The sequence below is a fragment of the Polyodon spathula genome, chromosome 51 (assembly GCF_017654505.1).
Source record: "Polyodon spathula isolate WHYD16114869_AA chromosome 51, ASM1765450v1, whole genome shotgun sequence".
In the NCBI taxonomy this organism is placed as follows: Eukaryota; Metazoa; Chordata; class Actinopteri; order Acipenseriformes; family Polyodontidae; genus Polyodon; species Polyodon spathula.
In genome coordinates, this window is record NC_054584.1 from 211,654 (window position 1) to 228,061 (window position 16,408).

The 16,408-nt window shown below is 48.6% G+C and overlaps 1 protein-coding gene across 1 annotated transcript; it reads left to right on the forward strand.

The window, feature by feature from the left end:
* The first annotated feature begins 610 nt into the window (after positions 1-610).
* On the forward strand, positions 611-15,895 carry clk2a (CDC-like kinase 2a). Its single transcript, XM_041238985.1, has 13 exons — positions 611-735; positions 6,415-6,587; positions 7,071-7,293; positions 10,016-10,121; positions 10,952-11,018; positions 11,387-11,503; positions 11,944-12,110; positions 12,915-13,009; positions 13,447-13,576; positions 14,104-14,186; positions 14,410-14,489; positions 14,623-14,713; positions 14,854-15,895. The coding sequence occupies exons 2-13, from the start codon at positions 6,415-6,417 to the stop codon at positions 15,049-15,051; spliced, it is 1,530 nt and encodes a 509-aa protein (XP_041094919.1). The 5' UTR covers positions 611-735; the 3' UTR covers positions 15,052-15,895.
* Positions 15,896-16,408: the final 513 nt, after the last annotated feature.

Below are 16,408 nucleotides of genomic sequence, written 5' to 3' on the forward strand. Positions count from 1 at the left end.
GAGGTCTGGTAAAGCACAGGGAAGCATTGTAAAGCACAGAGAGGTCTGGTAAAGCATAGGGAAGCATTGTAAAGCACAGAGAGGGCTGGTAAAGCATAGGGAAGCATTGTAAAGCACAGAGAGGTCTGGTAAAGCATAGGGAAGCATTGTAAAGCACAGAGAGGTCTGGTAAAGCACAGGGAAGCATTGTAAAGCACAGAGAGGTCTGGTAAAGCACAGGGAAGCATTGTAAAGCACAGAGAGGTCTGGTAAAGCATAGGGAAGCATTGTAAAGCACAGAGAGGTCTGGTAAAGCATAGGGAAGCATTGTAAAGCACAGAGAGGTCTGGTAAAGCATAGGGAAGCATTGTAAAGCACAGAGAGGTCTGGTAAAGCATAGGGAAGCATTGTAAAGCACAGAGAGGTCTGGTGCCTTCACTGTGCTGCATCACACTTTGCTGTGGGCGGGGTTATATTTGAATGTAAACTGGTCACAACAATGAACCCAAAACATAATAGGGTTCTTCTGCACCGCGGGCACGAGCACGCACCCACCGAGAGTGCAGAGGGAGCGGCTGTCGGGAGCGCGCACGCAGTGAGAGAGAGCGCAGGCGGGCGGCTGTCGGGAGCGCGCACGCAGTGAGAGAGAGAGCGCGGGAGAGGTATTTTTTTGGGGGGGGGTTGGATTGTAAACTCAACAGCAGCGCCAAGACGGATTTCCTGTGGGATAAACGCACCGGCCTCGCAGCGAAAACGGTAAAGAAAAGACGTGTTTAGAGCATATCCCGGTAAACGCGCTGGTTTCGCGCTGGCGGCTCTCTCTCCTGCCCCAGTACCGCGGGCTGTGTGTTAAGATGGCGGAGAATGAGATCCTGCTCTCTTCATATTACAGCAGAGAGGAGCCGCCATTGCGCGCAGGATTAAACTGACCGGGTTTCCTTCAGTGTGAAGCGGCCGCGGTCTGCCGGGTGCACCGGGAATGTGGGGTTTAAACAGTTTGAGATTATCATGAAGCAGGGACTGCACGACGCCCGATGCCGGATTATTACTGCTGCTGCTGCTGCTATTGTCGTTGTTGTTGTTTATTGGGGTTGTTGTTGTTTATTGGGGTTGTTGTTGTTTATTGTTCTGTGCACACACAGTTTTTTTTGGCACCGGTTCTCTTCAAACGCCGCTAATGTAAATATGATGTCATTTGTTTACCGGTGACTCTGCATTTTGTTATCGGTAAAACTGAAACAAATTATAATTGTACAGTGAGAACTCACCGCTGTCCTTTAGGGATATTATTTATTACAGTCTGTGTGTGTATATGTGTGTGTGTATATATATATATATATATATATATATATATATATATATATATATATATATATATATATAAATTCAATTCCTTTGAATCAGTTCATCAAAATGGGGGGAATGTGTCACTTCAACTCGCAGGTTCTGTCTCCCTCCTCTCTCTCTCAACATGGAGTTTGAATAGCGCTGCACTGTGCAGGTAGGAAGGCTGTGTCTCTCCTCTCTCTCTCCACATGGAGTTTGAATAGCGCTGCACTGTGCAGGTAGGAAGGCTGTGTCTCTCCTCTCCACATGGAGTTTGAATAGCGCTGCACTGTGCAGGTAGGAAGGCTGTGTCTCTCCTCTCTCTCTCCACATGGAGTTTGAATAGCGCTGCACTGTGCAGGTAGGAAGGCTGTGTCTCTCCTCTCTCTCTCCACATGGAGTTTGAATAGCGCTGCACTGTGCAGGTAGGAAGGCTGTGTCTCTCCTCTCTCTCTCCACATGGAGTTTGAATAGCGCTGCACTGTGCAGGTAGGAAGGCTGTGCCTCTCCTCTCTCTCTCCACATGGAGTTTGAATAGCGCTGCACTGTGCAGGTAGGAAGGCTGTGTCTCTCCTCTCTCTCTCCACATGGAGTTTGAATAGCGCTGCACTGTGCAGGTAGGAAGGCTGTGTCTCTCCTCTCTCTCTCCACATGGAGTTTGAATAGCGCTGCACTGTGCAGGTAGGAAGGCTGTGTCTCTCTCTCTCTCTCCACATGGAGTTTGAATAGCGCTGCACTGTGCAGGTAGGAAGGCTGTGTCTCTCCTCTCTCTCTCCACATGGAGTTTGAATAGCGCTGCACTGTGCAGGTAGGAAGGCTGTGTCTCTCCTCTCCACATGGAGTTTGAATAGCGCTGCACTGTGCAGGTAGGAAGGCTGTGTCTCTCCTCTCCACATGGAGTTTGAATAGCGCTGCACTGTGCAGGTAGGAAGGCTGTGTCTCTCCTCTCTCTTCTCCACATGGAGTTTGAATAGCGCTGCACTGTGCAGGTAGGAAGGCTGTGCCTCTCCTCTCTCTCTCCACATGGAGTTTGAATAGCGCTGCACTGTGCAGGTAGGAAGGCTGTGTCTCTCCTCTCTCTCTCCACATGGAGTTTGAATAGCGCTGCACTGTGCAGGTAGGAAGGCTGTGCCTCTCCTCTCTCTCTCCACATGGAGTTTGAATAGCGCTGCACTGTGCAGGTGGGAAGGCTGTGTCTCTCCTCTCCACATGGAGTTTGAATAGCGCTGCACTGTGCAGGTAGGAAGGCTGTGTCTCTCCTCTCTCTCTCCACATGGAGTTTGAATAGCGCTGCACTGTGCAGGTAGGAAGGCTGTGTCTCTCCTCTCTCTCTCCACATGGAGTTTGAATAGCGCTGCACTGTGCAGGCAGGAAGGCTGTGTCTCTCTCTCTCTCTCCACATGGAGTTTGAATAGCGCTGCACTGTGCAGGTAGGAAGGCTGTGTCTCTCCTCTCCACATGGAGTTTGAATAGCGCTGCACTGTGCAGGTAGGAAGGCTGTGTCTCTCCTCTCTCTCTCCACATGGAGTTTGAATAGCGCTGCACTGTGCAGGTAGGAAGGCTGTGTCTCTCCTCTCTCTCTCCACATGGAGTTTGAATAGCGCTGCACTGTGCAGGTAGGAAGGCTGTGTCTCTCCTCTCTCTCTCCACATGGAGTTTGAATAGCGCTGCACTGTGCAGGTAGGAAGGCTGTGCCTCTCCTCTCTCTCTCCACATGGAGTTTGAATAGCGCTGCACTGTGCAGGTAGGAAGGCTGTGCCTCTCCTCTCTCTCTCCACATGGAGTTTGAATAGCGCTGCACTGTGCAGGTAGGAAGGCTGTGTCTCTCCTCTCTCTCTCCACATGGAGTTTGAATAGCGCTGCACTGTGCAGGTAGGAAGGCTGTGTCTCTCCTCTCTCTCTCCACATGGAGTTTGAATAGCGCTGCACTGTGCAGGTAGGAAGGCTGTGTCTCTCCTCTCTCTCTCCACATGGAGTTTGAATAGCGCTGCACTGTGCAGGTAGGAAGGCTGTGTCTCTCCTCTCCACATGGAGTTTGAATAGCGCTGCACTGTGCAGGTAGGAAGGCTGTGTCTCTCCTCTCTCACATGGAGTTTGAATAGCGCTGCACTGTGCAGGTAGGAAGGCTGTGTCTCTCCTCTCTCTCTCCACATGGAGTTTGAATAGCGCTGCACTGTGCAGGTAGGAAGGCTGTGTCTCTCCTCTCTCTCTCCACATGGAGTTTGAATAGCGCTGCACTGTGCAGGTAGGAAGGCTGTGTCTCTCCTCTCTCTCTCCACATGGAGTTTGAATAGCGCTGCACTGTGCAGGTAGGAAGGCTGTGTCTCTCCTCTCTCTCTCCACATGGAGTTTGAATAGCGCTGCACTGTGCAGGTAGGAAGGCTGTGTCTCTCCTCTCTCTCTCCACATGGAGTTTGAATAGCGCTGCACTGTGCAGGTAGGAAGGCTGTGTCTCTCCTCTCTCTCTCCACATGGAGTTTGAATAGCGCTGCACTGTGCAGGTAGGAAGGCTGTGTCTCTCCTCTCTCTCTCCACATGGAGTTTGAATAGCGCTGCACTGTGCAGGTAGGAAGGCTGTGTCTCTCCTCTCTCTCTCCACATGGAGTTTGAATAGCGCTGCACTGTGCAGGTAGGAAGGCTGTGTCTCTCCTCTCTCTCTCCACATGGAGTTTGAATAGCGCTGCACTGTGCAGGTAGGAAGGCTGTGTCTCTCCTCTCTCTCTCCACATGGAGTTTGAATAGCGCTGCACTGTGCAGGTAGGAAGGCTGTGTCTCTCCTCTCTCTCTCCACATGGAGTTTGAATAGCGCTGCACTGTGCAGGTAGGAAGGCTGTGTCTCTCCTCTCTCTCTCCACATGGAGTTTGAATAGCGCTGCACTGTGCAGGTAGGAAGGCTGTGTCTCTCCTCTCTCTCTCCACATGGAGTTTGAATAGCGCTGCACTGTGCAGGTAGGAAGGCTGTGTCTCTCCTCTCTCTCTCCACATGGAGTTTGAATAGCGCTGCACTGTGCAGGTAGGAAGGCTGTGTCTCTCCTCTCTCTCTCCACATGGAGTTTGAATAGCGCTGCACTGTGCAGGTAGGAAGGCTGTGCCTCTCCTCTCTCTCTCCACATGGAGTTTGAATAGCGCTGCACTGTGCAGGTAGGAAGGCTGTGTCTCTCCTCTCTCTCTCCACATGGAGTTTGAATAGCGCTGCACTGTGCAGGTAGGAAGGCTGTGTCTCTCCTCTCTCTCTCCACATGGAGTTTGAATAGCGCTGCACTGTGCAGGTAGGAAGGCTGTGTCTCTCCTCTCTCTCTCCACATGGAGTTTGAATAGCGCTGCACTGTGCAGGTAGGAAGGCTGTGTCTCTCCTCTCTCTCTCCACATGGAGTTTGAATAGCGCTGCACTGTGCAGGTAGGAAGGCTGTGTCTCTCCTCTCCTCTCCACATGGAGTTTGAATAGCGCTGCACTGTGCAGGTAGGAAGGCTGTGTCTCTCCTCTCTCACATGGAGTTTGAATAGCGCTGCACTGTGCAGGTAGGAAGGCTGTGTCTCTCCTCTCTCTCTCCACATGGAGTTTGAATAGCGCTGCACTGTGCAGGTAGGAAGGCTGTGCCTCTCCTCTCTCTCTCCACATGGAGTTTGAATAGCGCTGCACTGTGCAGGTAGGAAGGCTGTGCCTCTCCTCTCTCTCTCCACATGGAGTTTGAATAGCGCTGCACTGTGCAGGTAGGAAGGCTGTGTCTCTCCTCTGTCTCTCCACATGGAGTTTGAATAGCGCTGCACTGTGCAGGTAGGAAGGCTGTGCCTCTCCTCTCTCTCTCCACATGGAGTTTGAATAGCGCTGCACTGTGCAGGTAGGAAGGCTGTGTCTCTCCTCTCCACATGGAGTTTGAATAGCGCTGCACTGTGCAGGTAGGAAGGCTGTGCCTCTCCTCTCCACATGGAGTTTGAATAGCGCTGCACTGTGCAGGTAGGAAGGCTGTGTCTCTCCTCTCTCTCTCCACATGGAGTTTGAATAGCGCTGCACTGTGCAGGTAGGAAGGCTGTGTCTCTCCTCTCTCTCTCCACATGGAGTTTGAATAGCGCTGCACTGTGCAGGTAGGAAGGCTGTGTCTCTCCTCTCTCTTCTCCACATGGAGTTTGAATAGCGCTGCACTGTGCAGGTAGGAAGGCTGTGTCTCTCCTCTCTCTCTCCACATGGAGTTTGAATAGCGCTGCACTGTGCAGGTAGGAAGGCTGTGTCTCTCCTCTCTCTCTCCACATGGAGTTTGAATAGCGCTGCACTGTGCAGGTAGGAAGGCTGTGTCTCTCCTCTCCACATGGAGTTTGAATAGCGCTGCACTGTGCAGGTAGGAAGGCTGTGTCTCTCCTCTCTCTCTCCACATGGAGTTTGAATAGCGCTGCACTGTGCAGGTAGGAAGGCTGTGTCTCTCCTCTCTCTCTCCACATGGAGTTTGAATAGCGCTGCACTGTGCAGGTAGGAAGGCTGTGTCTCTCCTCTCCACATGGAGTTTGAATAGCGCTGCACTGTGCAGGTAGGAAGGCTGTGTCTCTCCTCTCTCTCTCCACATGGAGTTTGAATAGCGCTGCACTGTGCAGGTAGGAAGGCTGTGTCTCTCCTCTCTCTCTCCACATGGAGTTTGAATAGCGCTGCACTGTGCAGGTAGGAAGGCTGTGTCTCTCCTCTCTCTCTCCACATGGAGTTTGAATAGCGCTGCACTGTGCAGGTAGGAAGGCTGTGTGTCGTTGCGAACGTCTCTTCTGATGTCGTTTGGGGTTTGCTGTATCAAACCGTCGAGTCTCCCTGCCACGCAGCGTCCTGAACCCTACAGTCTCCTGAAAGCAAGCCCCGTGTGCCCTCAGCATCAGAGATTTCATTGCAGTGTAAACAGCAGCTGTGTTTTGCATGAAAGCCAGTGGAACGGGATTGAGCAGCTGAACCCGCAGTGTTACACCCTGCTGCGTTATCCAGGATCATGCTGTGCTGCCTGTATCGCACAGCTGCATTATTCATGTGTGTCCTGATTGTTGCGATACAGCACGGTCGCTTCATGAATTGTCTGTGTGAATCTGCTTTGTGTTTGTCCCTAGAGATTCTCAGTGTTCAATCCCTCTCTCTCTCAGATGCCTCTCCCGAGACGGCTCCGCTCTTCGGAGCGGGGAAGCCGGGACAGCTACCATGACCGGTACCGGAGCCACAAGCACCGGCGGAGACGCAGCCGGTCCCGGTCCAGCAGCAGCGAGAGGGAGCGGAGAGGACACAAGCATGAGGACAGCTTCCATCTGCACTCCAGGAGGTCAGGACACAGAGAGAGGGAGACACAGAGAGAGAGAGAGAGAGAGAGAGAGAGAGACACACACACACACACACACACACACACAGAGAGAGAGAGAGAGAGACACACACACAGACAGGCAGGCAGACAGACAGAGTGCGAGAGAGAGACACACACAGAGAGAGAGAGAGACACACACAGACAGCGAGAGACACACACACACACACACACACACAGAGAGAGAGATACACACACAGGCAGACAGACAGACAGAGCGCGAGAGAGAGACACACACAGAGAGAGAGGAGAGAGAGAGAGACACACACACACAGACAGGCAGGCAGACAAACAGAGCGTGAGAGAGAGACACTCAGTGGATAATGGCAGCTAATTATGCTTTCAAGTGCCACTTGCCTTATTGCATGTGTGTTCCCGCCATTCCCTCAGCAACTGACGGCTTTAAAAATAAACAAAGATCGCAGCCCTTTCTCCTCCCTCCCTCAGCTACGATGACCCGTGCGTGGCGAGGCGGCGGCGGGCGTACACCCGGCGATACTGCGGCAGCTACCGGCGCCAGGACTACAGCCGGGACCGGGACCGGGGTGGAGATTACGAGGAGGAGTTCCCTTCACAGCGCGAGGAGCCCTACCACAGCCAGCGCGCCCCCAGCAGGCGTAAGCACAAACACAGGAGGCATAGAACCAGGTCTTATAACGCATCATCATCGGTGAGTCAGCCCCTCCCCTCCCTCCCTCCAGTAACCTCTGTCTTCTATTGACGCTCTTTTTGCAGCCCCTGGATTCGGTAAGTAGGAAATCACCTCCTCTCTTTGCTAATTAATTCATTTATTGAATGTATTGTGTTTTTTGTGTGTGTATGTATAACTATGAATCAGTATTTTATTTTCCTGTCCTGTATTTGTTGCTCTGTAGTCCGGTGTTTTTGGATGGTCAGCGTTGATTAGTGAAGAGAGACGGAGAGAGAGTTTTGAACCCTGTGCTTCTCTTCTCTTCAGTCCTGAGGGACGCGGCTCCTTTTGAAGTTCATTTTGTCAATCTTGCGTCTCTTAGAATGTAGATTTAATGTTACCTTGGCAACGGAATCCGCGTTTTGGCGCAGGTCGGAGTTTTTGAAACCTGGTTTGTGTTGATCGATAACGATGCTGAAAGTATATGCATTTTGTGTTTATTTTAATCATTTTCGGGGTGAAACCGACTTCAGGTTTAGAAGTCTCTCTATCGTGTTTTTAAAACCCAGTTAAGCCAGTTTGTTTCGTACTGGGAAAGGAAAGGAGGCTGTCTGGTCTGCAGCTTCATGCAGAGCAAAGCTGGAGAAGTTTGCTTGCCGAGCGGCTTCTCTCGCACGGTCTTGAGAAAGCTGCAAATGAGAGGGGAGGGGAGGGGTGTTGCTAAACATAAGACTGTAGCGTGGGCCAGCCCCCTCCCCTCCCCTCCCCTCCCTCCTGCACGGTGAGCATTGCAGGCCCCTGTCTCGAAGGAGGAGTGGATGGAGCGCTCTCTCTCTCTCTCTGTGTGCTTCTCTTGCTGTGGGGAGCTGTGTAGCAGGGGGCTATCTGCTCTGGGAATGGGGAAACGCACCACACTGCACAGCACTTGCCTGCAGTGTATCTGTGGGTGTGTTGTAAGTATGTCACGGGCTGCCTGTTCGTTTGCTTGGGTTTGAATTGAGAGGAGAAGGAAAGACAGCTGTGAAGTTTTTGGATGAATTTGCTGTTTTATTTTTGTATATATTGATATTCGTTCTACTGTATTTAATCCAGTTACAGTCCAGCTGAAAGAGCGTCTCTTCAGATTATTTAAATGATATATAATTGCTTTTAAGCATATTTAAATCGGATTTTGATCGTATGTTTCCAGTAAAATGTAGATGACAAACGCGAAGACTCATAACCACCTACTGCTGAAAGCTTTGGCAAGGAGGTACCGAGGAGCGAGGCTGGGAACGAACCTTTTCCCCTGGAGTGCTTGAGAGAGCGGCGAGCGTGGCACTGTGGCCCGGGCAAAAGGGACGCCGCTCCTTTAATTAACAGAGAGCGCCGCTCCGCTCCAGGATGAGCTGTTTGACTCATCACAGAGGAACCTGGAACAGCGGCCAAAATACTGGGGCATCTCTCCCAGCAGCTGCTGTCAGGAAGCATGGTTTAGCACCCTCCCTACCCCCCCTGTAGAGACCGTACCGACAGCAGGCTCATGTGCATGATCATATTAATAATATTGAAGTCTGGTCTGCAGCTTCATGCAGAGCAAGGCTGGAGAAGTTTGCTTGCCGTGCGGCTTCTGTAGAACTCAGTGCTGTCAGCTCAGTTGAGCTGAACGCTGGCGCTGCTAAATGATAGCGCTGGGTTAAGAGAGTCGCGTCTCTTGAATGGTCTTCAGTGACAGCACTGTTTTTAGATGCTGTACAGTTCAGTTGACAACCCGGGTGGGTGTGTGTGTGTGTGGGGGGGGGGGGGGGTGGGGGTGGGGGGGGGGGGGGGTGTTTGGAAATCCAGTCTCTCCTAATAATATCTGCTCCAAACCTTGTGAAGTTTGCCAGCTGTACTCGGCCAGGGAAGCCGCGCTTGTGGTGACACACGCTGGATGTTCGCACAGCGCCTGTGTGATTGCATAGCGTGTGTAGAAATCACTTGCTATATAATCAGCCTGAATTAAACTCAAGGGGTTACAGCAGTTTGTTATGAGATCAGGCGAAGGGTGTTTGCCCCGCCTGGACTATATTATTATTAACTACAGTAGTGATAGTCCGCAGTGATTGAACTGTGGAGGGTGTAGTTATTTCCACATTTCCTTTTGTAATTTCCCGAATGTGTTTTTGTATTCGCTGCACTACCTGGACCCCCCTGTTTTGAAGTGGGGGGGGGGGGGGGGGGGGGTCATGTGTTCGAGCTCAGTGTCTGTGTTACACAGGCTGTCTCTTGAATGGTCTGTGCAGGCAGCTGTGTCTCTCAAGGGGGGTGATGAATGATGCAGTCGGGTACACTTTGAATTAACTTGCAGGGTCTCTGGGGGGGGGGGGGGGGGGGGGGGGGGGGGGGTTGTGTGAAACATGTTTTGAGGTTCTTAATAAATAATAACTGAGATTGATTTTTTTTTCTTTGCTATTTATTTCCTGTGTTTTATTTATTTTAATTTTATTTATGAAAAAGGAAAATAAACACAAAAAGAAAAACCAAAAGAGAGAGAGAGAGAAAGAAAGAAAGAACAAAAGAACGAACTGTGATCTTTGACATTGTTCCCTTCCAATATCCCTATCGTTATATATTCCTGTGTGCTGTCATATGAATGGGCTGTGGGGAAAATCAACTCCTGCCACTCCTGCTACCGCTACTGCTGCTGCCTCCGCTCCAAACGCCAACCCTCCACCGCTCCATCGGCAATGCCATTGCCCGAACCCCTAACGGTTTGCCCCCCCGTGGCTGTGCCCTGCAGAGGAGTGGACACAGCAGTGGCCCAGGCAGGACACGGGCACAGAGCGTGAGGGATGACGAGGAAGGGCACCTGGTCTATCGTTCCGGCGACTGTCTTCAGCAAAGATGTACACACAGCCAGATCGTAACATTGTAACCTTTTAGTGCCTCTGTTTTAGGGGGGTTTGTTTTGGTTTGTTTTTTTTGTTTTTCTGGTTATGAAAGAGAAAGGGGTTTTTTTTTTTTTCCCCTCCTCCCCCCCCCCCCCCCCCCCCCCCCCCCCCTCTTGAAAGAATCAGTGACAGATTTTTGTTCTCTAGGAGTTTAGGAATGAATTAACCTCCTGCTGCTTTTGTTTTATATTTGGGTCTCTTAGTATTATTATTATTATTGAGATTTGTTTTTTAATAAGCCCTGTATATAATCAATAATATAAAACCATTATAGACACACATCCTGAAATTTTCACTTCCTCCCTTCCTTTAATTTTGAAAAAACTTCATTTGACCAATTTATTATTTTTTTTGGAGAGTGTAGAAAACAGATTTTATATCATTTTTGATTTGAAACTAAATAAAACGGACAAGCCCCCCCCCCTCCCCCAAGGCAGATGGTATTAGAAGCCGTCTGCTTTCTTCTCTTCATTTAAAAAGCATTTATTTAACTCTTAAGAGAACGTGGCCTGTGTTGCAATATTGTATTTTCATATTATTGAAGAAAACAGAGTCTTGGAAAACAGCGCTTGTTTTTTTTGTTTTTTTTCTGAGGGTAGGGCTTGTGTAATATATCTCTCTATATAAATATATATATTACTGCTTTGTTTATTATTGTGCGCGCCTGTTTGATTTGCTGTCTCTCTCTTCTCTTCAATGCTGCTGATGGCTTCTTTTCTGCCCCCTGAGTCTCTAACCCCTCGGCTCTCTCTCTCTCTCTCTCTCTCTCCCCTCCCTTGGTTTAGATGAGATTGTTGGCACTCTAGGGGAAGGTACCTTCGGTCGGGTGGTGCAGTGTATCGACCATCGAAGGTAAGACGCTTCACAATCGCTTGGCAAGGTCATGAGCTGAGGGTTTGGTTCTGTCTCGCAGGGGTGGGGGGGTGCGACTGCTGTTTGGTTCGGAAGGCAGTGACTGATGGTTTGGTTCTGCTGTTTGGTTCGGAAGGCAGTGACTGATGGTTTGGTTCTGCTGTTTGGTTCGGAAGGCAGTGACTGATGGTTTGGTTCTGCTGTTTGGTTCGGAAGGCAGTGACTGATGGTTTGGTTCTGCTGTTTGGTTCGGAAGGCAGTGACTGATGGTTTGGTTCTGCTGTTTGGTTCGGAAGGCAGTGACTGATGGTTTGGTTCTGCTGTTTGGTTCGGAAGGCAGTGACTGATGGTTTGGTTCTGTCTCACAGGGGCGGAGCGCGAGTGGCTCTCAAAATAATCAAGAACGTGGAGAAGTACAAAGAGGCAGCGAGACTGGAGATCAACGTTCTGGAAAAAATCAACGCGAAAGACCCCGACAACAAACAGTGAGTGGGGGGGGGGGGGGAGCAGGGCTGCAGGATCCGGGTTCAACAAACCAGCACCGAGACACGTCCGTGCAAAAGGAATGTGATTGGGCGTGACTCCTGAGTGGCACCCAATCACAGACGGGGATTGAGTGACTGACAGCAGGGATCTCTGAGGCTGTGTTTAGTGAAGTCCTTTTGTAAGAATCCTGCCTTCAAATATAAAGAAGTGAAAAGTCTGGAACCTTAACCTAAAACTTTTTTTTTTTTTTGGTTAGTTTTGTTCTTTAGAGGGTTGAAATGTGTCGTATCCAGAGGAACGTTTTAAATGTTAACCCGTTCAGTGCTGTGTGAGGACAGGCTGCTTTTTTGTAATTTGGTAATTAATGTATCTATTAGGTTTTGCTGAATTGTTTTTGTTTTTTTGTCTTCGCTTCCCCTACCCCCCCCCCCCCCCGCAGTCTTTGTATTCAGATGTTTGACTGGTTTGATTATCACGGGCACATGTGCCTCTCCTTTGAGCTGCTGGCTCTCAGCACCTTCGATTTCCTCAAGGAGAACAACTACCTGCCCTACCCTCTGCACCAGGTCCGCCACATGGGCTACCAGCTGTGCCTGGCCGTCAAGTGTGAGTCCTGAGCCTGCTATCATCATCATTATTAATATTATTATTATTATTATTATTATTATCATGGATAACATATCATATTAGTAGTATCTCATCATCATAATAATAATATATTAGCTTCATTATAATAATAATTAATCATTATCATTACAATATTATAATAATAGTAATTATCATAATTATTATATTATGTTATCCATATTCATTATTTATTTATTATTATATTATATATTATAATATTATTATTATTAGTTATCATTAGTATCATATTATAATATAATATTATATTCTCATTAATATTATAATTATTATTATAATCATTATCATATTATCATTATTATTATTAGTAGATTATTATTATTATTATTATTTATCATCATTATTATTATTATTATTATTATTATTATTATCATTATTATTTATTATGATCATCATTGTTATATTATTATTATTATAATAATATAGTATTATCATCATATTAGTAATAATTATTATAATTATCATAGTATTATAATTAATCAGTATCGTAGTATAATAATATCATTATAGTAATATCGTCATTAGCAGTATTATTTAATTATTAGCACATTCATTATCGTTATCGTCATCATTATCATTATTATCTATTATCATTAATCAAAATAATTAATAGGATGTAGTAATAGTAAATAAATTAGTTTTATTATTATTATTATTATTATTGCACAGTGATTGTCTATCGAAACATTAGGATGTTTTTTTGTGTGAAAGGTTCGTTTCAGCAGTAATGATATTTTGTTGTTTTGTTCGTTTGTTTGTTTGCAGTTCTCCATGAAAACAAGCTCACACACACAGACCTGAAGCCAGAGAATATTCTCTTTGTGAACTCTGACTACACCATCACCTACAATGTGGAAAAGGCAAGTCCACAGATATTCAGCTTGTCCGTATACACAGCGGCTGTGTGGGATTCAATATGAGAACAAGGGAACATTATTCAGCAGCTTTCACTGGACTCTATGAAGCTGAGGGAGTTCATTCTATATAGAGGGGGTGCAATTCAATATGAGAACAAGGGAACATTATTCAGCAGCTTTCACTGGACTCTATGAAGCAAAATGAAGCTAATTCTATAGGGTGCTGAAGCAACACTTTTGGTCAAAGCTGAGGGAGTTCATTCTATATAGAGGGGTTGCAATTCAATATGAGAACAAGGGAACATTATTCAGCAGCTTTCACTGGACTCTATGAAGCAGCTGTTCCCGGATTAGAAATATCCACAACGACTTGCGTAGTGAAAAGACCACTGGTCGACATGTATGGATCTGTATGATTTAAGTCTCTCTCTCTCTCTCAGAAGCGTGACGAGAGGACAGTGAAGAACACTGCGGTGAGGGTGGTAGATTTCGGCAGCGCCACGTTTGACCACGAGCACCACAGCACCATCGTCTCCACCAGGCATTACCGGGCCCCCGAGGTCATTCTAGGTACGCAGCGTGGCCCTTCGCCAGGGTCCCTCGAACCTCCAGCACAGCGGGCTAACCAGAGGCCCCCAGGCAGTCCTAGGAATGCGGGGGTTTGGTCTGTCAGTGCGCTGCGTGAGAGAGGGACCGCGTGATGCTTCGACTGCATTGGAACGATCAAACATCTCCTTTTTACTGGGCTTCACTGTGAATCAGCAATCCGCTGCATTGTGCTGAAGCCAGCTTCTCACAACAGTGGCAAAAGAAATCTTTTCCATTGAAGCTGCTGTCCTGTGAGTCAATTCAAACAGGATTTCAAATGAAATGACAGCAGCTTAACAATGTTGTTGTTGTTGTTGTTGTTATTATTATTATTATTATTATTATTATTATTATTATTATTGTTATTCCCCTGTGAAGGAATTGATTTGAAGTGGAAGTGACTCCAGACTCTGCTTCGCTGTGCTCTGAAGGGGTGGGTGTGAAGGGGCGCTGGTGTGAATAATAGCTTGTAACCCTTGGCTCTCTAAACGTGTGGCGTGTCGTTGCAGAGCTGGGCTGGACTCAGCCGTGCGACGTGTGGAGCATCGGCAGCATCGTGTTTGAGTATTACCTGGGCATCACGCTGTTCCAGGTGAGCGGGGCGGGGCGGGACGGGGGGCATCAGCCAAAGACCAGGACCCAGGGAGGGAGGGAGGGAGGAGGAGGGGCTGGGGGTTGCTATACCTTCCACTGAGTCTCCACACCTCCGATACTGGGGGGGGGGGGTTGGCTCGCTAGACCCCGGGTGCGATTGTGTGATTCAGCCCCGAGGGATGAGAGAGAGAGATGAATAAACAAGCCCCTGTGTTTCACAGACTCATGATAACAGAGAACACCTGGCTATGATGGAGAGGATTCTGGGACCGATCCCGTCCCGAATGATCCGCAAGACCAGGCAAGTGGCTGCGCTAATTATTATTAATAATAATAATAATATTAGTAATATTGCTGTATTTGGTAGATGCCTTTATTCGAGCCTGTGATGTGGGATGGTAACTGTCTTCTCGCTCCCCCTCCCCCCCCTGCAGGAAGCAGAAGTATTTCTACCACGGCCGGCTGGACTGGGATGAGAACTCCTCCGCGGGGAGATACGTGCGAGAGAACTGCAAACCACTGCGGGTAAGAGCCTTCCTCTCTCTCCATACACCAGAGCTGTGTGTGTGTGCGCGTCTCCCTTTCAAATTTCAATTAAAATGGTCTGTCTTGTTCTCTCTCTCTCTCTCTCTCTCTCTCTCTCTCTCTCTCTCTCTCTCTCTCAGAGGTACATGCTGTCAGAGGCGGAGGAGCACCACCTCCTGTTTGATCTGCTTGAAAGCATGCTGGAGTTTGAGCCCTCCAAGCGCCTGTCCCTCGCAGACTGCCTGAAGCACCCCTTCTTCAGCCCGCTGCGTGGCCCCGGGGCCCCCGAGCCAGCCGGAGCCAAGATCTGGGAGGGGGGTCGGGACATCAGCCGATGACCAGGGGGCATGGACTCTGGGACCCCCTGCTAGCCAGACTCCGGGACCCCCAGCCAGCCACCTCCCCACCCAGGGCTAGCCAGACCCCGGGACCCCCTGCCAGCCACCTCCCCACCCAGGGCTAGCCAGACCCCGGGTGGCCGGTGGCTTTGTTGCTTTGATTGGCTCAGTGGGTGCTGTTGGTGGAGCAGCGGGATTAGCGGAGAGTGATGAAAGACAACCCGAACTTTATTTCACATGCAGTATTAGTTTGGGGGTACAGCAGGGGGAGCACCCTGCCTGTGTGAGAGAGTCCGCAATGAAGCACAGAACACACAGCTGCGGTCGGCTTTGGGAATGAACTCTTGTGAATAATCGTAAAACCTGGAGCCAGCCAGAGAGCTCAGTTTAGTAAGAGGGAGTTGTTGTTGTTTATTATTTTCGTGTTGTTTTCAGTGTCGTGTCTCTCTCTCTCTGTTTTAGGTCTCGGTCCTCCCTGAATAAATCCTCTCTCTCTTGTCTCACAGTGCAGATCCAGCTCTGTGCTGTTTTGATAACAACAAGTTCAGAGAGCACCAGAACTTTCATATCAAAAACTAAAAGGTGTGACCATGATTTAGATATTTTAACATCCTGTCATCAAAAGAGAAACTACAAAATGAGATTGCAAAGAAAGTCTACCGGAAGGAAGCTGTAATAGCAGGACAGTATTTAATTTACATTTCCAAATGTCACGTTTGTCAGTTTATTTTCTTTGTAAGTATAGGTGAAAAATTATACAGAGCGCTGGTGTGGAATTCAATATGTTGAGTAACATTATTCAGCAGCTTTCACTGGACTCTATGAAGCTGAGGGAGTTCATTCTATATAGAGGGGGTGCAATTCAATATGAGAACAAGGGAACATTATTCAGCAGCTTTCACTGGACTCTATGAAGCTGAGGGAGTTCATTCTATATAGAGGGGGTGCAATTCAATATGAGAACAAGGGAACATTATTCAGCAGCTTTCACTGGACTCTATGAAGCTGAGGGAGTTCATTCTATATAGAGGGGGTGCAATTCAATATGAGAACAAGGGAACATTATTCAGCAGCTCTCACTGGACTCTATGAAGCGAGATTAGTTCATTTTACAGGAGATGCAAACCTTTGGCCTTGAAGTAAACCGCTGCACACGCAGTCCCAGCCAACCAACGAGCCAATCAAAACCTTGGAATACTGTGGAGGGGTGGGAGGAGTCGGGAACAGCTCACTGCTGCTGTTACATTGCGGTCCACCCTCCCTCCTCTCTCCCTGTGTGTCCATGTCTTCTTTTCCTCCCTCCTGCCCCTCATGTTCTGGAGAGAGGGGTGACGACAGCCTGCTGGGGAGGGCGTGG